The following is a 23242-nucleotide window of genomic DNA, read 5'->3' as shown; positions in this document are numbered from 1 at the left end:
ATGGCCCGCCTACGCTCTGACCTGTAGGTAATGGTGTTCTCCACCAAATAGAGATCCCAGGTTCGATTCCCATGCAGGACAAAAATGGTTGTACACTTCCTTTCACCTAATGCCTTTGTTCACCAAGCAGTAAATAGGTACCTGGGAGTTAGGCAGCTTTTGTTGGAGTGGGGAGGGTCAGCACTTCAAGGGGACCTCGATACAAGACTAAAACTTATTATATATAAATATATATGCATGAAATGATCTGACACTGATCAACTGATCACATCAATGCTTCAGGGGCCACTGAAGCATTGATAATATTATAATACTTGTGCATAATATTATATGGTCTTTGAATAGATGTTTTTGGAATACCAACAACCATGTATACAGTATATTGTATTGATGCGCACAAAATCATGTTTTCCCATACGAAACTACTTGAACAACCCTCTCAATAAATGTAATGAAATATACTAATATAAGTTTTTCCAGTAAATATCATAATAAAAGAGGTGCATCTTATTCAGTAGAAACCTAGGAGTTAGGTAACTGTTGTGGGTAAGCCTTAGGGGAACCGTGATAATGGGAAACCATTTCAGATCTGTGAACAGCACTTACTGTATGAATAGTGGTGCCAGTGTTTGTTGCACATCAATAATGAGTGCATTATACTGTATAGACAAATTTACACAATATAGAAACTATACCCCCTTCTCTGGACTGCAATGTTTTGTGGGCCTACTGGCACTGGAAAAATAATATTCAAGAGTACCCAAGGTTTCCTACATCATTCTGCCAGTCTTCTCTATTCCAGTTTGTTTAATCAAACATTTACATGTATACTCCATATCCACAGTTAAGTCATTAACATATACAGTATTGGGAACAGTACAGATTCTAGTACTGATCCATGTTACTTCTCATATCTCTCTTTTTCACCATTATTTTCTGTCTTTTCTGCCTTAGATACACATTTTCTCACCCAGTTTAACATGCTTCCAATTACAACCTCTTGCTTCTAATATTTATATAGCATAATGTAACATGTGTTCCACGCCTCTCTAAGGAACGGCTTCAGCAGTGCCTCCAACCCAGACGCTAGGCAATATGAGGATTAATGATCAGGTAACACCCAATACTGATGATCAGACCCCAGACAATATGTGTACTGATGATCCCTCTTGGTACCTGTTCGAGAATTACTGCTACAAATTCTTCTCCAAATCCGAAGACCCCGATACCTGGTGGGGGTCTCACAGAAGTTGCAGAGATGAGAAAGCCGAGTTGGCTTCCATTCATAGCTCTGAGGAGAACAACTGGATACTATCAAAGGTATGGCTACAATCTGAAGTGAGGCTCACAGGTATATCCACTGTTTAGAAAGATGCATAGAGGTACATCCATTAAATGGTATGGTACATAATTTACCTGAGGGCCATTGTCTAGTGCCTTGTCAAAGGTCACCTTCTGTTTGGAGTAATGCATACAGGTGGTATATACAGTACAGTATACTGTTTGGAATGGAACATATATACATGTATGCATGCTGTCTGCAGTATTGTAGGGTACTATGAAAAGTACCAGCTCACAAGGAGGGTAGAAACAGCCTAACCTACTCTATCCTTTTGAGATATACCTGTATCTTATTGTCTCAGTAAATGTACTTGAACCAGCTCACAAACATCACATTTTCCATGCTTAGGTTGGTTGGGTTAGGCAGGTGGCTTTGGTTCATGCATTTTACTACTTATTTTGTATGTTTGGCATAATAACATTTCATTAGGTCAGTATTACAGCAGTTTTGTATTTTTCAGGGCCAAGTTCGCATCTATAATAATAATAATAATTTATTTGCATTGTACCTTCTTGCAAAGGTACAATGGATTGGTGAGATTACATAAGCTTGGTATTTTTACATTGATGCAAAGCCACTAACACACACAGCATTTCGGGCAGGTCTTTAATCTAACATATCTGGTAAAATGAAAGGGTACATTGTAGCAAGGTTTTTATTTTAACAAATAACTACAACATGAGTTGACAGAGGTGATCTCTGATGATTCCATTGAATAAAATATTATTACCCACAATATTGTAGATTGCATCTGATATAACAAGGCTGAAGGAGTGGATTACCTCCAGAATACCTTATTTGTGAAGACTAGTTGCTTAACAAACACAATTTTGTTAAAAAAAGGAGTTTTTCAAACAATTTTACCTGCAGATTGTTAGTTATTATATAATAATAATAATAATAATAATAATAATATTTTTTATTTAAGTAAGGTACATACATAAAGAGATTTTACAAAGTTTGTTGGCTTTATAGATAGAGCTAGTACATACAATGCCTAAAGCCACTATTACGCAAAGCGTTTCGGGCAGGAAAAACATTAATGACTAAAGCTTAAAACTAATGGGTAAAAAGAATAAAATGTGTTGAGAACAAATAAAAATAGAGATAAAAGAGGGGGGAACATTGTTGAAAAAGCAGCACAAATACAATTACAAATTATTACAGAAAATTACATTAAAACAGCGTTGATTTGAAAAAAAAAAAAAAAAAACATACATGGGTTGACAATAGAGGGGTAAGGTAGGTTACAGGGAATTTATTAGGTATAGCTTCGTTTTTAACTTAAACTGGTTGAGAGAGGTACTGTCTTTAACATGGTTGGGAAGGTCATTCCACATTCTGGCCCCCTTGATTTGTAAAGCATTTCTGGTTTGATTAAGTCGTACTCTAGGAATATCAAAACTGTATTTATTTCTGGTGTGGTGCTCATGGGTTCTGTTACAACCTTCTATGAAGCTTTTGAGATCAGGATTGGCATTACAGTTTAGCGTTTTATATATGTATAATACACATGAGAGAATGCAGTGCAGTGACTTAATGTCTAACATATTCAGGGATTTGAGTAGGGGTACCGAGTGATGTCTGGGGCCAGAATTGGATATTGTCCTAATAGCAGCTTTGTGTTGAGTAATTAGAGGACGTAAGTGATTTTGGGTAGTAGAGCCCCAAGCACAAATACCATAGTTGAGATATGGATAGATAAGGGAGTAATAGAGAGTCACCAGGGCAGGGCGTGGTACATAATATCTGATCTTAGAAAGAATGCCCACCGTTTTTGAAACTTTTTTTGATATGTTTAGAATGTGTCCCTGGAAATTCAGCTTGTGGTCAATGAGAATGCCAAGGAATTTGCCATCTAATTTGTTACAAATTTGGGTATTGTTTATTTTGAGATTTATTTGATTAGAGGATTTATTGCCAAACAGAATATAGAAAGTTTTGTCAATGTTAAGGGTGAGTTTGTTGGCAGTTAGCCACAGATGGACTTTATTTAGCTCGGTATTTACTGTGGCATTTAGGGCAAGGGGATCAGGACTGGAGTAAATGAAGGTTGTGTCGTCAGCAAATAGGATTGGTTTGAGGTGTTGGGAGGCATTTGGAAGGTCATTAATGTAGATGAGAAAGAGGAGAGGGCCAAGTATGCTGCCCTGGGGAACACCAATGTTGATGGGTAGGGTGGGAGAAATTGTATTATTCACAGAAACACATTGGAGCCTGTCAGTAAGGTAGGATTTGAGGTATTGTAGGGAGTGTCCTCTGACACCATAATGATGTAATTTAAGAAGGTTTTGGTGGTTGACAGTATCGAAAGCTTTACGCAGGTCCACAAATAACCCAACAGGGAACTCATTTTTATCAAGAGCTGTATGAATCGAGTTAAGCATACTAATAAGTGCATCGTTAGTGCTTTTTTTGGGCCTGAAGCCATATTGGCAAGGGCTAAGTATATTGAGTTTGGCTAGATATGAGTAAAGCTGCTTATAGATTAGTTTTTCAAAAATTTTTGACAAGTTTGGCAGGATTGATATAGGTCTGTAGTTGTTAACATCTGTGAGATCACCACATTTGTGGACAGGCGTTACTCTCGCTTTTTTTAGAATATCTGGAAAGGTTTGGAGTTCAAGTGACTTGTTGAAGAGCAAAGCAATAGCAGGGGCTAAAGATCTGGAGGCTTTTTTGTAGATTAAAGTTGGTATCTCCTCAAGGGCACCAGACTTGGTTTTAAGGGAAAGGATTATCTCATTGACGTCAATGGAATTAATAGGCTTTAGGTACAGAGACTGGGGATAGTTCCCTGTAAGATAGTCCTTAATGTCAGTACTGGAAGATGGAATATCATTAGCAAGGGATGAACCAATGGAAGAGAAGAACCTATTGAACTCAATAGCAGAATCAGAGGCTGAAAGCTGACCATCGTTATTAGACAGGAGAGTCGGTTTGTTATTTAAAGACTTCTTTGATCCCAATATTTGTGAAATTGTTCTCCATGTTTGTTTAATGTTGCTCTTTATTTGGGTAAATTTATCTTCGTAGTATTTAGTTTTGGCTCGTCTAATTATCTTAGATAGCAATAATGAGTAATTCTTTGAGAATTCTTTGGAGACAATTCCTAACCTATACTTTTTCTCAAGGTCATGTTTTTTATTAATAGGTTTAAGTATTCCCTTTGTAAGCCAGGGATTGTTAAGCCTTTTGGTTGTGACTTGTTTTGTAAGCATAGGACAGTGGGTATTATAAAGGCTAAGAGTTTTTTGAAGAAAAGATTGAACTGCTAGGTTGATGTCCTCTATGTTACCTAACTCGGACTCCCAGTTGACATTATCAGTAGCAGTTATAAAATTGTCTATAGCAGTTTCATTGTGTAGTCTAAAACGTATCTCTCTTGACTCAAGAGGTGGTTTGCTAATGTTAGTTAAGAGAAATGTGGGGTAATGGTCTGTAGTGCTATCGGTGATTATACCTGAAGTAAGCGGAGAGGTTATATTTGTCCAGATGTGATCTAGAGTCGTGGCAGTGCTATCAGTGATTCTAGTAGGTCTAGTGATTAAGGGTATGAGGAAGCAGGAATTCATACAGTTGAGGAAGCTAACAGCAGTAGGGTGTTCTGGCTCGCAGAGGTCAATATTAAAGTCCCCTGCGATAATTAGGTGGTTTTTGTTCAGTCTGTTATCAAGTATTAGATTTCTAAGGTTTGAGTTGAATTCGGACACATCAGTGTTAGGAATTCTATAAACTGCACCCACAGACAGGATAGACTCGGCACCCTTGACTCTGAAGCTGGCGAAGATATACTCCCCATAGCAGTCTCTAGTTCTAATTTCTTTTAAGCATGTTAGTTCTTGGTGGTAGTAAAGAGCAGTGCCACCACCTCTCTGAAGTTGACGACAGTTGTGGATTGCTGAGTAGTTAGGCATGTTAAAGAGTTGAGTAGTATCATCTTTCAACCATGTTTCAGTAAGTATAATAAAAGAGAATTTGTTGTCAATAGCTTCAATCAAGGCACTAACATCATCGAAGTGTTTACCTAGGGATCTAACATTCAAATTGATTACAGAGATATTGTGATTATGAGTTAATACATTGTTTACATCATGTGCTGCAAAATATCTGCAATTTAGATCATTAAAGTGATTATTGTCATAGATAGTGGATAAGAGGTTAAGTTCTGGGTCTATACTTGACTGCATAAAAAAAGCTGATTGCAGGAAAAACAAGGAAAGAAAGGCAAATTACAAGGTAGAAATAAGCTATAAAATAGGGAAAAAAAATGTACACAATACTGTACAAAACAAACACAAAAGGGGCTTACAGGGGTACAATGGAGTAAGGGAGTATGGCTAGGCTAGGAAACCTAGGTAATAAATGAGATTAAAGAAAAAACATATAAACATGGACTATACAAAACACAAGATATAGACATACAAAACAAAAATATAGACAAGACTAAGCAATACCAAAACAAATTGAGCAAAAATGAAAAATGAGGTAGATTGCTTACAAGTACTCTCAGGTACACTGTAAGTAACAATAGATAGATAATATATATCAATATAGATAAGAATGTCACGATACAATAAGATAAGCAATTACAGGAACAGATGAAAACAAATCTGCTGTAAAATAGAAAGTAATTATAGCAAAACACAACAATATAATAATATAACAATACAATAAGAGCTTACAAAGTATTGAGTCTGCTAAATTAGAGAATAATTATGGCAAAACACAACAATAAATGCAAGTAAACAAAAGAATTGAAACAATTAGAGGTAGAATTAAGGTCACTAGATAGCCATGGAAGATACACAAGTTTGGTGGAGAGAACAAAAAATCAGTAGAGACTGTCAAGATGAATATATACAAAAATTTGACAAATGATAATTGTAAAGTAAAATAATCTTAAAGATAATAAATTTTATTTAGCTTAGTTTTAACTTATAATTAGTATGAACTTAATTAAAAGAACAAAAATGAGATCAATAATTGATTTCAATAAATGACATAGATCAATACAAATAAATTTAAAATATAAATGGAATAGGGTAAGATTAGATTTAAGAGTAAAATTTTACAATGAAACTGAGGTAGATGCTTGCATAAGTGCATGGAGACTTGATGGATTATTTAGGAAATTATATGAATAAGAGAACATCAGGTAAATGGTAAGGCAGAGACAGCACCTTAGACAAAGTTAGATTAAGTTAGGTTAGGCTCAGGCACTGAAAGAGTTAATTTAAGTACTGGCATTGGTCGGGTTCAGGTTTTCAGATATACCACAATCACTTAAGAAGGCCAGGAGTTGTTGGTCACATTTTATTTCATATCTTTTTCCTGTACTTTCCTTCTTCGCAAATATCGTACCATTCCTAGTGTAGCACTGCTTGATAAGACCAGGTTTTTGTTTGCGAATTTGACGCAGCCTGAAGAGGAGGGATTCACGCTGCTTTGTAAGACACTCATTTATATAGAGGTTGGTTTTTTGCTTAGCAGCTGATTGTATGAGGTCAAACTTCGCAGAGGGATTTGCAAGTTTGATGAGCATTCTCCTACTGGTACGGGGATTGTTTTTATCTATCCTAATAGCCGATTTGATTTGAACATTGACACTGATCTTGGAATTAATTAGGGTGTGGGCTATGTTACAGCAATCCTCACCTTGTTGTTCATCAGGTAGATCAGTAGAGCTAATTATCAGGGAGTCATGAAGTTGTTGTTGCTCTTGGTCATCTTCGGAAGCCGCCTGGTGAATCTGAAGGAGATTGATCTGTTTTTCCAGCTTTTGAAGGAGGTCACTTTGAGCTGAGGGGGTTTCTTCGGCCTGAATCTTACGTATGTGATCCATTGCACCATTTGCAACAGTTTGTATGTTGAGAATTTCTTGGTTGTTGTTTGTCGACGATTCAAGGCATCATAAATGCAGAATATATTTAATTTCAAACAAAACTATGCAACCTGTGTCTAATACAGGTACTGTATTTCTTAAATTTTTTATATTAATATATATAAGCATTTTTACATTCTTGTAATACCACTAGCACGCACTGCATTTCGGGCAGGTCCTTAATCTCATTTTCCATGGAATACAACACACCAAATTGTTTAACAACCAGATTGTTAAACAACCAGGTTATTTAACAACCAGATTATTAAATAACTTGGTTGTTTAACCAAGGTGAACAGAGGTGTTTAGTTAAGAATTGGCACCAAGTCAATCCTTCCCAGCCAGGATACGAACCTAGGCCAAATCGCTTTCTAACACACTCAAAACTAGCCCTAATTAAGTTATTAATTAATGCATTCAATAGAATAATTGTATTAAGTGAAGACTAATTTCTAAAAAGATACTTTAAAATATAGGAAATCACTCTGGCTGTTTGGCAAAACAGCCCTTGCTTACTATGTCTAATAGGGCAATTTTGGGTAGTATGATGCAAATCTGAACTTAGCAAAATGCATCAGGCTCTTTCTAGATGTAAAATTAATTTTTAAGAGATTTAAAACTACGAAATAGAAGACGATTTGTATCAAAATCATTGACCTAATTTTGTTGGTCAGATTCAATAGCTTAAGTCTATAAGAACAGCTCCTTCAAAAATATACTTAAACTATAATATAATAATAATAATAATAATAAATTTAATTTATAAACATGCTTAAGAGACATGATACAGTTAAGTATTCATAGGTACACAATGTACTGTATAATATAAAAAGCCAATACTCAGAATTTCAGGCATAACTAAACAATTTGGCTATTTATAAGTTTAATGGGGTGACAACTTAATTTTAATCAAGAAGCAAGCTGATGAAATTTAGTTGTTAAAGAGAGTTAGCAAATCATTGATTTTTAATGCTCACAATACTGTAGTGAACTAGCAAAACACGGGTACACAAGTAGGATAGGGTAATTGAGTAAAACTGGTTACTTAATGATAGGTATATCTTAGTGCACTTTTAAACTGTTTTTTTAGAAGACACACTAATCTCATTTGGGAGGTCATACTGTACCATTGTTTAGGACCTTTAATTTGTATGCCATTTTTGCTTTGTGTCCATACAGTACTTTAAAAATTACTGTACAGTATTAGTTTCACATTTAATGTATCTGATTTTCCTTTCCCAGGCATTTCAGCTCTCCGATGAAATACTGTGGGTGGGAGGCCGAGCAGAGATGGATCATGGATACGAGTGGATTGATGGCACACCGTTTAACTTCGTGAATTGGGCCACAGGAGAACCAAACAACTTCATGTGTAAGTTTTGGGCATCGGGCTCACGATTTAATGGTCTTGAGTTCAGATCTTTTTGGTCATGAATTAGTTTCTCAATCTATTGCAGTCACTCAGGGTCCAAGAATGGGTCAACTCTTAAATACTGTATTTCTGATCCATGCAATCAAATCAAATAACCTTTATTCATAAATTAGAAGGGGAGGAGGTACCTGGCTGTGCCCAGGTTTCTCTTCCCTATCTGCCTACCCCCCTTGAATGTATGATGCCAAAGCCTGTAGTTTCAAAGTGCTATATGACAGAACTGGGAAGACAGGACACCACAAGTGTAGCTCTCATCCTGTAACTACACTTGGATAATTACACTTTGGTAATTATATAAGGCTTGGGTCGAGAAACCACTTCGACATATGGAAGATGAAGGCCAAGCATATCACAGGAACAACATTGAGGTTGTTCAGAGAGTTATAAATTAACTAGAAGACAGCAACCATTATGTCTTTATGTATATAGCAGAAGCAGTAATGGTAAATATTTCACTTATGGACATTGTGAGGCTTATTGTTTAATAAATACATGTATAGCAATTGAGGGTATTCATAATTAATGGAGATTAGTGTCACAGGAGCCCTTCTGGGAAGAAGCTTGAGGGACTGCCCCTAAGCACAAATATGCATGTAATTGTATAAACAAAATATACCTGACTTGGAAGAGATTAACTTTGCTTGTGACTTCCTCAATAGACCAAGAGGACTGTATCAGCCTGCACAACCATCAAAATGGCTACTGGAATGATGCTAACTGTGGCAGGACATATGGCCGGGTGTGTAAGAGACTGCAGGGAGCCACTCATCTCCCCATCCTTAGCACTGAAGTCTCCATCGGCCACTGTCCTAGCGGGTGGACCCACATAGGTGAGTCTTTACCCTTGACCTTTAAATGACACTATTTGAAAGTACTACATTGAGGTGTATATGTTTAAAAATAGTTAATAAATAAATTGGGAAAAATCATATATGATTATTGGAGCACAGGAGGAAGTTGCAAATAGTTTTAAGTTTTAGTCTAAGTGTTTTTCCCACATCTTGTCTAAAACATTGTGCATTTTTGTGGCTTAGGCATTTACCTGAATAAACATTATTATTATTATTACAGTATTATTATGTAATCAGAGCAGTGTGGATGGAGGGGAAGGGGGTTACTTTCTGTGTGCTCTTCTGTTTAGCTATGGTTATTGTGTTTGGAGCCTAGTCTGTGGTTGTGGCACTGACTTTGATATGTGGTTGTGTTAATAATTATCACTCACTGGTTGTGGCTGTACTCAGATGTGCCTTTTGGGTTAAATTTTTAGGTCTTTGGTCCCACTGCTCACATTTAATCATCTAGTGAACAAGTTCCCAAGCCCTTTAAATCCTGTTACACCTACATCTGATGATGTGTATGAGACAGCCTCCACCACTATTCTGTGTGTCATTTATTCACTGCCCTGAAACTGATCAAATACTTTTAATATCTATTGTGAAATATAATGTAAAAACTTAAACCCCATGGTTTAAGTTTTCACATTATTTATTACATGTAAATTTCTTTGTGATTCACTCACACACCCAATATCTTAAGAAGCACATCAACAACCTGGAAAAAATGCAAAGAAGCACAACTAAACGGCTTCCAGAACTGAAAGCCAAGAGCTAAAAGGAGAGGTAAGAGGCATTAAATATGCCAAAACTAGAACATAGAAAAAAAAGAGGCGATATGATTACTACATACAAAGTAGTAACAGGAATTGACAAAACAAGGAAGAATTCTTGAGACCATACACCATCATGTTACTTATTTGTTTAAAGACTAGCATGTATGAATGCACTGTAAGTCTAAACAACACATTGTTTATTTTGTCATTTACTTTATTTACAGTATTACCTTTTTCACAGTGTTGAACTTATTCTCATATTGATATATGTTTCACAGGCACCAAGTGTATACAGATATTTACAGAGAAGAAGAAATTCACCGAGGCTCTTGAAGCCTGCAGAGGCATGGATGTGGGAGTGGACCTAGCCAGCATCCACTCAGTGGTAGAGCAAGGTCAGAGAAGCTCCAATTGTCTGGATTGAAACAAGATTTGAGAGTTAAATGTTTCATGTTAATGAGATTGAAGGAAACTTAAAATCATACTAAATCTTCATATAGCTGGCAGCTTCCTATTTCCTTGCAATCTTGTTAACAGCTCCCTTGATTCCACCTCACTATCTGTTTGACAGCTCCTTCCTCATAACTTTCTTGACAGCTTCCTCCCATCTCACAACCTATTTGTCAACTCCCACCTCACAACCAACTTGAAAGCACCCTCCCACCTCACAACCAACTTGACAGCTTATCTTCACCTTATTACATGTCTGACAGGTCCTCCTCCCTAACAGCCTACCTGACAGTCGTCCTGGGAACATTAGGCACGAACGTGTGGGTAGGGTTGAGGAACATAAAGGGCTTCCAGTGGGCGGATCAGACAGCCTTCACCTATAGCAACTGGGGCCCCACCGAGCCCAATGGAGCCAAAATGGTGAGCAGTGTTCAGTCTGTGGTCTCAGTGGGTGTAATTGTGTATAAAAAGAATCCTTTATGAGTTTCAAGAAAATATATTTTGCAATACGATTTTTGTTATAAATACTGTATATATAATATATAGATACACATCTATATTTATAAACTAGAATGTCTCGGTTTTGAAACTAGACACTTAGGGATTAGCCTCACCCAACTTTGCACACTGATTCCTGTGGAGTAAATGTACAACATGAGTTAGGGTTGGCACATGAGAAATTACTCGTGTGCCAGTAATGGGGTGCCATTTGGGATGGGGTGCCAATGAGGTGCCATTGGGAACCCCCCCACAGTAGGAGGCAACAACCACAGACTTGATTTTCAACAACCCTGATAAAATATTCATGGACACTAAGTCACACAATGAGCCTAATCGACTGAAAATGTTCATGGATGCAAACTGCGGCTTAAGGGTTAACTGGACTCCTCACTTGTTGTTTAACAAGATTTTTTTGTTTATAAGAAGACACCACTTCTTTACCAGCAAACAAGTGAAGGATCTTAGTAACAAAATATTTTAGAATCTTGTTTAGAAATTATTTTATAAATACTGTCATTGAACTAAATAATGTATTTTTTTTAACAAATGAATGAATTTGCTAACAAGATTTGAGTCAAGGTCTTACATATTTCTCAAAGAAGTGAGAGATCTTGTTAACAAAACCAATCACTAATATGCTAAAAAAGACCCTTAACCACTATTGCATGTAATGGAACCTACCCAATAGCTTAGTCTTAATTTTCTAACCAATCCATTAGATTGCTAAAAATGAAATGGCTCACATTTCCTCATCTATTAAATCTCACTTAACATAATCTTAAATAAATTACACCTTCTGTGATGCAGAGCACAATTAGTTTCGTTCTCGATTCACAATCGGGAATGCTGGGTTCAATTTCCCGGTGGGACAGGAATGGTTGGCCACATGTTTCAGCTAATGCCTTTATTCACCTAGAAGTTAGGCACCTGCTGTGAGGTTGCATCCTGGAGAAGGTCAGCAGTTCGACCTTGGTGGACCTCAATACATGCTTAAAGTATATTATTATTATAATTATTATATACTGTATACATAGGCTTCCCATTCTTGGGAAAATTAATTATTAATTATTAAATTTAACACATCAGTTGCGGCTTTTGAGACCAGGACAGAACCCAGAGGATTGTGTGGAACTACAGACACACAATCGAGCTGGCCTGTGGAATGATATAGACTGCGACATGGTGAGAGGATACGTATGCCAAAGACCAGTGGGTAGGTGCTACTTGTTAAAGTAGAAACAGTAGTAGAAGTAATAGCAGTAGTGGTCACAATAGTATTAATAGCAGTAGTTGGAACAGTAACAGTAATAATGATTTATTTAAAAATGTAGAAAATATGATAAATTTGTTACATATAATGCATATTCAAAAGGCCACTAGTATGCAAGTAATAGCAGCAGTAAAGTAGTTGAAGCAGTAGTAGTAGTAGTAACAGTAATTGTGGTCATAAAGTGAACCCGCTTTCAAGACGTGCGCCTGCTTTCAAGAAGCGCACCCACAGTCATGATGTGCATGTGTAGTGATGACATACACCTCCAGTTATAAAGTGTACCTGCAGTCATGATATGCATTTATTCATCTTTGCTTATAGATATACAATACAATGAATGAATTAGGAATAACTAGAGTAATAAGTAAAATTTTCCTAAATGGACTAATACTGTTTTGTGAATACCAGTAACTTTCTATGAACTCTGACAAATGGCCGAATTAGAATGCAAGTGAAATCATTAAACAAATATTGCTCTTAATTCCATGTTTCATCAAGCAGATCTTATAACTAAATGTGCATTATGTCTAATCAGACATAATTAGGCTCAGATTAATGTTGATTCATCAGTACTACCAAGGAATTGTTTGAAGTTTACTGAATTTATACATATTAATTTACCAATACTGCTCGCAGATCCCGACCTGTCCTCCAGCTCCCCGCCTCCAGCATGTGAGCCGCCCTTCAATAATTACATCAGATTCAATGATGCTTGCTACAGGCCTGACAGTAATGCCAAGACGTGGCAGGTAAGACATGAGCTATGAGGAAAGATCGAGAGAACTGTACCTTACCACACTAGAGGAATGGAGAAATAAGGGTGACATGATTACAACATATAAGATTCTGAGGGAAATTGATAAAGAAGACAAAACAGGATTGTTCAAAGCTAGGAACAACAGAACAAGGGGTCATAGATAGAAACTGGAGACACAAGTGAGTCATAAAGACATCAGGAAGAATTTTTTCAGTGTTAGAGCTCTCAGTAAATGGAATAGATTAGATGCAGAAGTCATTAAAGCAAATTTGGTTCAAAATTGTAATTGTAAATAAGTTAAAAGTGAGAGAAAGGCGTCATTGCATTAATCTTTGAACATTCGGAAGGCAGAGCTAGGAGCCAAGCTTGACATACTTTGGAAAGAAAGCTTGGAAAGAAAGGCTAATTGGTAGTGATAGTCTCTCTTATTTGCAAGATCGGCATTCGATTCACAATGATCCAAATGGTTGAGCACCATTCCTTCACTCCATTCTCGTCTCCCAGCCTCTTGTCGCCACATCTCTTCCATGAGGGAGCCGGTCGGCCGAGCGGACAGCACGCTGGACTTGTGATCCTGTGGTCCTGGGTTCAATCCCAGGCGCCGGCGAGAAACAATGGGCAGAGTTTCTTTCACCCTATGTTCCTGTTACCTAGCAGTAAAATAGGTACCTGGGTGTTAGTCAGCTGTCACGGGCTGCTTCCTGGGGGTGGAGGCCTGGTCGAGGACCGGGCCACGGGGACACTAAAGCCCCGAAATCATCTCAAGATAACCTCAAGATGTGTCATATAGATAATTAACTGAGTGAAAGGCTCTCAAAATACAAGCTTGCCATAAAGGTGTCATTGTTTATGCAATTCTTGCTTTCTCTGAATGTATTTCCTTACTCATCAGTAGCTTACTCATTACATACATATTATCATGCATTACATACTTATTATCCTGCAGGAAGCCGAAGCAACTTGCATTGGTGAGGGAGGTCATTTAGCATCTATTCATGACTTGTCAGAGAATGTCAAGATGTGGATTTTGATTCAAGAAAACGGGTTCATAGATGCTTGGATTGGGTTGAATAATTTGCAGGTAAAGTAATCAGTTTTCTCATTGTAATACAGTTATTTCTACAAATATTTTCTGTGCAATTCTATATATAAACTGTAGACTCAATATACTTTGCCCATATTTACCTAAACTTCATTCCTCTTCATTAAAAAATATATAAATTTTGTCTGCTGATACCAAATGAATTCAATTTTTTTGTATAGTAATATGTCAAGTACAAACTCCTTCACACATTTTAACCCTATGAATATCTATAAAATAAATAGAAATATGGAAGTTGGTCTTGTTGGTTATATCCTGTTGTTGGTAATACATTGGTCTTGGCAGCATTCCTGTCCTCCAGAATGGGAAACCAACATTCATTTTACAAAGAGGTACTGTCACATTACAGTGGAACCTTGGTATTCAAACTTAATTGGTTCATGAAGACCGATTGAGTGCAGATCAAGTTGAGTACAAAAAAAAATTCCCATAAGGAATAATGTAAATTGTATTAATTTGTTCTAGATCACAAAAATAAATACTGAATATTAATTTGATAAATAAATTAAATAAATGCAAATACTGTATACACTTAACCTGCACTTAGGAGAGTTGATAGCATATGTGGAAGGTGATGAGGCAAAGGAAGAGAGATCTTATTCTTTGGCAGAGGAGTCCCCTTACCATAATAACCAAGTAATTGTGCTTCTGGGGTTCTTTCTCTTTCCTGTTTTTTTCTGTTTCCCCCTTAAGACACTTTACATTTCCCCATCCCCCCCCCCCATTTTGCACACATTTCTTTTATTAGAGAACTAGATTAAGGCATACCAAACTCGGTAGCAAGAACAGACATGCGGACACCACTGTCATATTTTGCTATGACTTCTTTTTTCATCTCTATTGTTGTTCTAACTACTTTTCTTTTTTGCTTGGCTCTTATCACTAACTTTCTTAGGTGCCATGGTAACTTATTTACACTAAGAATATTAAAAATATCCAAGAAAACATGAGAAAGTTTAGAGAAGTCTAGTGCTGTTGTGCTCAGAACAACAGCTACTGTGAAACTGACTTGTAACAGATACGTGTTTACGTTTGAGTGGCGAACAAATGGTCGACTACCGAACATGAACACAGCGTTCGAGTGCCAAATTGTTTGAGTTTGGAGCTGTTCAAGTACTGAGGTACTGAGATCCTCTGGTATATATATGTACAGTATGTATGTATGTGTATGCATGTATGTATGTATGTATGTATGTTACTGAATACTGCTGTTTCTAACCTAAATATCATAAAATTGTATATAATTTTTTCTTAATTTCATCTGCAATTATAAAATCAATCATCAAAATAAAAATTAATCGTAGTAGCAGCCGTGATGAGGATTCGAAACCTTGCACCGAGGCCCCTTACCCAGGCAAAACACCCTTGACAACCAGGTTTGAATCTGCATCACAACACAGATTTTTTTTATTGCAGTATGATTGCTCTCTGTGTATTATTATTATTACTAATATATTCACTTTCATATATTTATAAAAACACAGTCACAGCTCTTTCCTAATCAACTTCAATAAATGACAATTAGTTGAGAAGACAGATACACAAAGATGGAGAATATTTATCTAACCCAAGTTTCTCCTTAAACCATCTTATTACACCTCAAAATAGGTTCTCATATTACAGTTTGCTTTGTTCTCAACTCTCAATTGGGTATCCTAGGTTTGATTCCTGGGTGAGACAGAAATGGTTAGGCATGTTTCCTTTCACCTAATGCCTCTCTGTTCACCTAGCAGTAAATAGGTTAGTTAGGTAAGAGTTAGGTAATTGTTGTGAGAATGTATCCTGAGGAAGGTCAGTACAGTACTTTGACCTTATGGGGACCTTAATACTGTACAAGCCTAAAGCATACATATACGTAGGATTCCTGTCCATGACACAAGTTATATTTACTAACCAAATCATATGTAAATCTGTCCCAATTCTAGGATGGACTAGTGTACAAGTGGTCTGATGGATGGCCACCATTTTATAGCAACTGGGACCATGAAGAACCTAACAGCAGTCTCAGCAACCATAACTGCACTAGAATGAGGACTGAAAATGGTCTGTGGTTTAATGAAAGCTGTAATAAGACCAGTCCTTTCATCTGCAAATTTAAAAATGGTAAGTCTGAATGCAGTAAAAGAGAATAATATCATGGGCAAAGGATCAACCTTGTTCAGAAGAGTAATTATGCACTGTTTACCTGAATTTACCTAACAGCCATCTCTTTAGTAGCCTTAATGAGGATAGGAAGTTGGCTGCTTGTTAAAGAACCCACACATTTTTCTTGATTTTATCCTGCTGAATTTTGAACTGCAGTAATGCTTTGACATTTATGGCTTCAGTAAGTAGGTGATTCTGTGGGTTTATAACCCTATGAGTGAAAAGTGTCTCCTGTTTTCAGCCACTAGCATGCATAGCGTTTCGAGTAAGTCCTTAATCTTATATTCCCCGGAATATGACCCACTAAATCGTTTAACAACCAGATACCCATTTTACTGTTGGGTAAACAGAGGCTACAGTTAAGGATTGACGCCCAGTAAATCCTCCCCGGTCAGGATACAAACCCAGGACAAAGCGCTCGTGAAATGTCAGGCGAGCGTCTTACCAATACACCATGGGGACTGCTGTGTTCTTGAAAGAACTTTCTCCAAAGCAAATATGTCTTCCTGATAACATCAGAAGGTGACAATGTAGCAGCACTATGAGGGCAACAGCACTATGAGGGCAACAGCACTGTCAGGGCAGCAACATTGTCAGTGTCACAGCAGTGTTAGTCTAGCAGAACTGACCATGTAGCAAAATTAACAGTGTATTTGAATTGCCCACAGTAATCTAGTCTAGAAGGTAGTAGAATAGCTAAAGGAGGTTATTCAGTTCTTGCATTGTTGAAATGAGTTTTGTGTCAACTGATCTCAAGGCAAGAAACCTCATTCTCCGGTACAAGATACTTACTTACTTATGCACACAATTCCCATTGTCAGGGATGGGAAGCCTGTACTTAGGCTCACCATGATCCCCTTAGATCAACTGACCCTCCACATGATGCAACCCACCATAACTAACTCCCGGGTACCTTTTTACTACTTGGTGAAGAGACGTCAGGTGGGAGGGAATGTGCCCAACATTTTCTGTCATGGGGAGTGAACCTAGGATCTTAAATTGTGAGTCGAGGATGTAGCCCACTGTAGGGACATGACTTTATGTGCACTCCTATGATACACACATGTAGTGCTGATGATTGATAAGGATAGTGACTGCATGACTGATTTTATGGTTCTGGGGTCAGATGCAGGGCGAGACATTTGGGCAAGTTTCCTTCCATTCTGATGCCTACATTCACCTAGCAGTAGATAGATAACCTGGAGTTAGTCAACTGTTATTTGTTTTGTCAGGGACAGGAAGCTAGTGTATCAAGGTCCCCCCATCCTCAAGGTCAAACTACAAACCCTCTGCAGGATGCAATCCCATAACAGTTGCCTAACTCCTGGGTACCTATTGACTGCTAGGTGAACAGAGTCAATAGCTGAAAGGAAACATGCCCAACCATATCTGTCCTGTTCTGGAATTGAACCCTTGGGGAAATGTCAATACAAGTCTATAGTATATAGTGTATATATACACAGACTTACTCTCCCCAACAAATTAATTTAAAGCAAATTGTTTGCTCACCATTGAACTTGCAAATAAATTAACTAAACTATTTTAAGTTATGCACAAAACACTTCACATTTTAATGGCTATAATTAATATACAATTTATGTACTAGTAATTAACCACTGTAATGTGTTCTATTGTAAATTTTATACATAAAAATGATCATTTCCTACTCAGGAACTGTGCCAACCCCAGACCCTCCAACAACAGGTTATTGCCCTGACAGCCGCTGGCTAGACTTTGGGGGTGGTTACTGCTACCTCATCTCTACCCAAAGAAAACCTTGGATGGATGCAAATATGAAGTAAGGGAATGCTGTACTGTATTTTCATCTTGTAAGACTGTGTACTTGTATTATAATACAGTAATTTAGAATAAGAACAGTATTTGTTTTCATGGGAAACTCATGGGGATATTATTACTATATAGTACAGTATTCTATAAACTAGCTTAAACTAATGTAGATTATAAATGCTGCCTCCATAGCAAGAGTCAAACTAAGGAAGCACCTTCACACAAGTCTTCAGTCAAGTCATTTACCTCCTTTGAGAAGGCGATTGTGTCTCAGTTTACCAGTGCCTCCTGCCTAGTGACAGTCGTGCCTGAATTCTTTGTAAAGAATTACAGTTTTTTTGGATTTTTGGGTAGTTGAACATAAAAGTTGTTATATATATCTCGCCATGGGTCCCAAGAAAGCCAGGGTTAAGGTTCAAGCCAAGAAAACACATGTGAGAATGACCATAGAGGAAAAACAAGAGATCATTCGTACACATGAAAATGGCATGAGGGTTGTTGATGTAGAGTAGAGGATGTCCCTACTTCATGTATTAAGAAAATGTGTGCAGTATGGGAAGAATTGCAAAGTTTTGCTGAAAAGTGTCACCCAAATCAAGCTGTTGCAGGCCTTTGTGTTAACCTTTTTAATGACAATGTGATGTCTCACTTCAGACAAGTGTTACAATGTAGGGAAAAACAAGTGTCACTAGACAGGTTTTTAGTGAGAAAAACAAGCAGTGAGCCACAAGCAGGTCCTAGTGGTATACAGGCAAAACGTGCCAGTGTGTGTACCCCAGAGAAGTCATCATTGCCTGATATTATAATGGAAGGGGACTTCCCTTCCAAACACTAACACCTCTCCTCCTCTGCCCTCCTCACTGTCTTCCATATGCCAACAAGTCATCAGTAAAGGTAAGTAATAACTTGTACATATTTTAGTACTGAAGATTTGGGTGAATTAGGTATAAAATTTACTTTGAAGTTAATTTTTTGGGTAGTCTGAAACAGATTAATTCAATTTACATTATTTCATATGAGGAAATTCACTTCAGTTTATGAATATTTAGCTTACGAGCCGTCTCTGGGAACGGATTAAATTCGTAAGCTGAGGTACCACTCTATTTATATAATAATAAATGGTTTTGTCTAGGACAGGAAGTCTGCGAATATACATACTTTAGGCTTGTAACGAGATACAGTACCTCCAAGGTCAAACTACTGACCCTCCCTCCAGGATGTAACCCAACAACATTTACCTGACTTTTGGCCATCTATTACTGCTAGGTGAACAGAGGCATTAGGTGAATAGAAATGTGCCTAACCGCTTGTCCTGCCTGTTAAACGAACCCAGGATCTGCAAATGAGAATTAAGATTGAAGGTAACTGTACTACAAGACCCTTGTGCAACTAAATGGGGGTGATACTGACAGAGAACAACAATAGGGGGGAAAAAACCATACCACCGATAATGAGAAGTTAACTCTAATACAGTACTAGAAAATATTTTGTGAACTTACTTTCAATAAAAATTTAATATATACACGTTCTGTATCCAAGATTAATTAATATTAATTTACTTTCTATGCAGCTGCATTCAGGAGCATGCTAACTTGGTATCAGTCCACTCAGAAGCAGAAATGGCCTTTCTCACTAAGGCAATGCATCACAGTACAGAGCCAGTATGGATTGGTCTAGTGCAAAAGAAGGATGGTAAGTTGTTCCAAAAATATCATGAGTATCTCACACTTTAAGCCATCAACTTTTCATATCCTGGGAATAGTATATTATGTCCAATTCTTGTGTGCATTTTGTTTTGAGTTCCTAATGTAAGGCTGATACAGAGTAACTCTGAAAGAGGTCTATTAATGGGTCACTGGAAAGAACTGGCTTTTTTCTTATTACAAATACAGCAAAAATAGTTAATATCAACATTAAGTTTTATATCTGTATTTTTGGCCCACAGAGGGGTGGGAAAAATACAGTACTGTATAGTATTTGACTTTAACCCCTGCGCTGCACATAGCTTCTTAAGACACTCGACTGGTGGTGTGCCTTTAGGATATTTCTAGGTACAGTACAGGGAATGATTCAAAACTCCAACGGGTACACAGGATTCACATCCTGTGCCTCAGGATGTGAATGGGATTATGCAAGTCCTCTGGTAAACAGATGCCATTTTGAAAAAAAATTGTCTGCATCTCTCCTGGCTATGAGTCTCTTGGTACTGCCAGAGTGACTAAGGCTGACATATGCAGTTTTTCAACTTCCCTGCTCAATCACGGCTCAAGTATGTCGCATACAATATTTTTTTTTAGCTTCCCGTGATCAGGGAATGCATTTTCACTATTTGAAAGAAGTTAAATTTGGGGGGAATAATTTTTTTTAGGTGCACCGGGAACTTGTCATATTAAACTATGGCGCAGACAGTGGTTTAATTTATATTTACTTGTAATGAGAAAATCAGTAGGAGTCATGAGGGAGGATTATAACCCACTCACTTGGTACTCCCAAGCAAGTGCCCTAGACAACTACACCATGACATGGTGGAAACAATGCAATGTGGAATTCCACTGAATCCCAGGTTGTATTGCTTTTACCATGTCGTGGTGTTGTGGTTTAGGCCATTTGCTTGGGGCGTACTGAGTGGGTGGGTTAGGATCCTCCTCATGGTTCCTACTGACTTTCTCATTGATGCATCATGTTAATGTGATTTCATTATTCATTTAATGATAATCTTTGTGGCAATAATATGCATGATTAATTCTATGCAGAAACACCTATCTTCTGCAGTGCTAAAATAATGCATTAACTTTCCTTATATGCAAGGCTATGGCTGGAGTGATAACACTGCACTAGACTTCATCTATTGGGAGAATGGAGAACCAAACAGTGAAAATGAACAGTGCACAGAGGCGTCTCCTGCGACGGGTCGATGGAATGATATTTCGTGTTCTATTGCTCTAGCCTTCACCTGTAAAACCTTGAAAAGTAAATCATACTTAGTTTTGTTTTTAATATGGAGGATTCACATTAATATTAATCATGTATTGAATATCTACTTCATCACTTTTATACGATGTAATATATAAAGATCCAGTAATGAAAAAACCTCATTCTGGAGGTTCCCTTTGGTGGCTTCTTGAGTTAGGCAAGCTCAGGAAGCCATCAAAAGGAACCCTTTCCCAGAAAATTGTGTAATACATATGAATTAAATTCATCTTAAAGAAAACAAACTGGCATCAACTTTTCCCCCCCAGTTCAACACATTGTGTCTACTGAGCCTCCTCTGCCTACTGACCCTCCTCTGCCTACTGACCCAGCTGCTGTAAATACCCATCCTTCAGGCTGTAAGTAATAGTGTACCTTGTATAATCTGTAACCACCTCATTTATATCCTCTCTAACAAAAGTGCCGCATTGTCTTTCTGGTTTACCTTTTCATCTAGCGCCAAAATACTGTATAAATGATGAATACGGCATTTCTTCATTTCTATACTAGTTATACCAAATATTTTTCTAAATGTACCTTAGCTTTGTAAGTTTAGACACTGTAATTTTGTTTTAGGGTACTCTATAAATACTGTATGATTTTATGAGAATAATGGTAAACTACTAAATTAATTTTTCTGCAGTTACTTTCAATTTTAAATAAATTCAGGCAAAATATAGCAAAGAAATTTATTAGTTTTGTATTTAATTACAAGATAAATGTTAGAAAAGAGCCAGATATCTTTGATTGTTACCTCTCAAGACATCACAGCGAAGAAGTGGCTTAAGACTCAACAAAGTATAGTTTAACAAATAACTTATATATTCTTACAATATAAATTTATTACTTCCTCCTGTTTTATATTTTAATACAGGTTATAGTAGGGGATACACTCTTAAAACTCATGAACATAATATTCCACTTAAACCACTATAGTTGAATAATGCGTTAAATGCTACTCCATCTACACCCATTGGTTTATGCTTTAATCCCTCATAGGCAACTTCACAAAAATCTGGGACCAAGATTTCTCTCATCTGACACATTGAAAATATTTCAACCAGATGTTGAGAATAAGTCAATAACACAACTGAAACAAATACCCAACCCCCACACACTATTTCAACAAATTATTTCTTTTACGATAGCTTTACATGTGCAAATACAGCAGATAACTTGTTTGAAGTGCTTTTCTGTAAGTGGTCAGAAGTGTTTTTGTCTAAGTGGTCAATGACACTTGTGACTTTAACCATTAAGATACCTTAATACAGTTTACATGGTACTGTTCACTATAAGTGTTCTTTTGCATGTATGTCTGAAGGCACAGTATTTCCACTTGCCACCTTTTCAACTCTACAGTGAGAAGTGATCCCCCAAGTGCTGGAAGTATCACTGGTATCATCATAGCCATGCTGACTGTAGCAGCTGGTGTTGGGTATGTTGGTTACAGCTATGTGAGGAAGAAACGGAAGTCTGCAAGAGCCTGTTACAGTCGTGGCTTCGAGCTATAATGCTCTCAATTCTGGAAGTAAGTTCCCAACAACCAAATATAGCAAGTGAATGTTAAAGTAATATTTCTCCAAAAATATTGTACAATTATATTTTGTTTAGTAGTGTAATTACAAAATTTTATATAAAAGCTCAACAATAGTTGGCTGATCAAATCAAGTGTTGGCAAGGATGTTGAGAAACAAAGGCGAGTAGATAAACACAGGATTAGCTTCTATGAAGGAAAACGTGGAGAGGTGATGGTGCAGTGTTGTGAGGTTGGAGGTGATGGTGCAGTGTGGTGATGTTGGAGAGGTGTTGTTGGAGAGGTGTTGTTGTAGAGGTGAAGGTGCAATGCAATTTGGCTAGAGAGGTTAAGGTGTGTGAGGATGGAGAGGTGACGGTGTGATAAGGTCAGAGAGGTGAGAGATTATGCAAGTCAGTTGTTACTGTTTAAGTTTTAACTTAACATGTGGAATTGTAAAGTTCAATTTTCCTTTATAA

The 23242-nt window shown here is 37.2% G+C and overlaps 1 protein-coding gene across 1 annotated transcript in view; it reads left to right on the top strand.

Moving 5' to 3' along the window:
* The window catches only part of LOC123764334 (macrophage mannose receptor 1), a 41049-nt gene that overhangs the window by 15989 nt on the left and 1818 nt on the right, over positions 1-23242 (top strand). Inside the window, 14 exon segments of the mRNA XM_045751957.2 lie at positions 1055-1320; positions 8469-8598; positions 9318-9488; positions 10546-10662; positions 10998-11137; positions 12305-12431; positions 13125-13237; positions 14192-14326; positions 16273-16450; positions 18164-18290; positions 19851-19972; positions 21089-21250; positions 21520-21609; positions 22610-22778. Coding sequence (XP_045607913.2) covers positions 1055-1320; positions 8469-8598; positions 9318-9488; positions 10546-10662; positions 10998-11137; positions 12305-12431; positions 13125-13237; positions 14192-14326; positions 16273-16450; positions 18164-18290; positions 19851-19972; positions 21089-21250; positions 21520-21609; positions 22610-22761 — 2030 coding nt within the window. The 3' untranslated portion in view covers positions 22762-22778.

The sequence above is a fragment of the Procambarus clarkii genome, chromosome 82, assembly GCF_040958095.1.
Source record: "Procambarus clarkii isolate CNS0578487 chromosome 82, FALCON_Pclarkii_2.0, whole genome shotgun sequence".
Taxonomy (NCBI): domain Eukaryota; kingdom Metazoa; phylum Arthropoda; class Malacostraca; order Decapoda; family Cambaridae; genus Procambarus; species Procambarus clarkii.
Note: the sequence above shows the minus strand (reverse complement) of the source record. Positions and strands in the feature narration are given on the sequence as shown.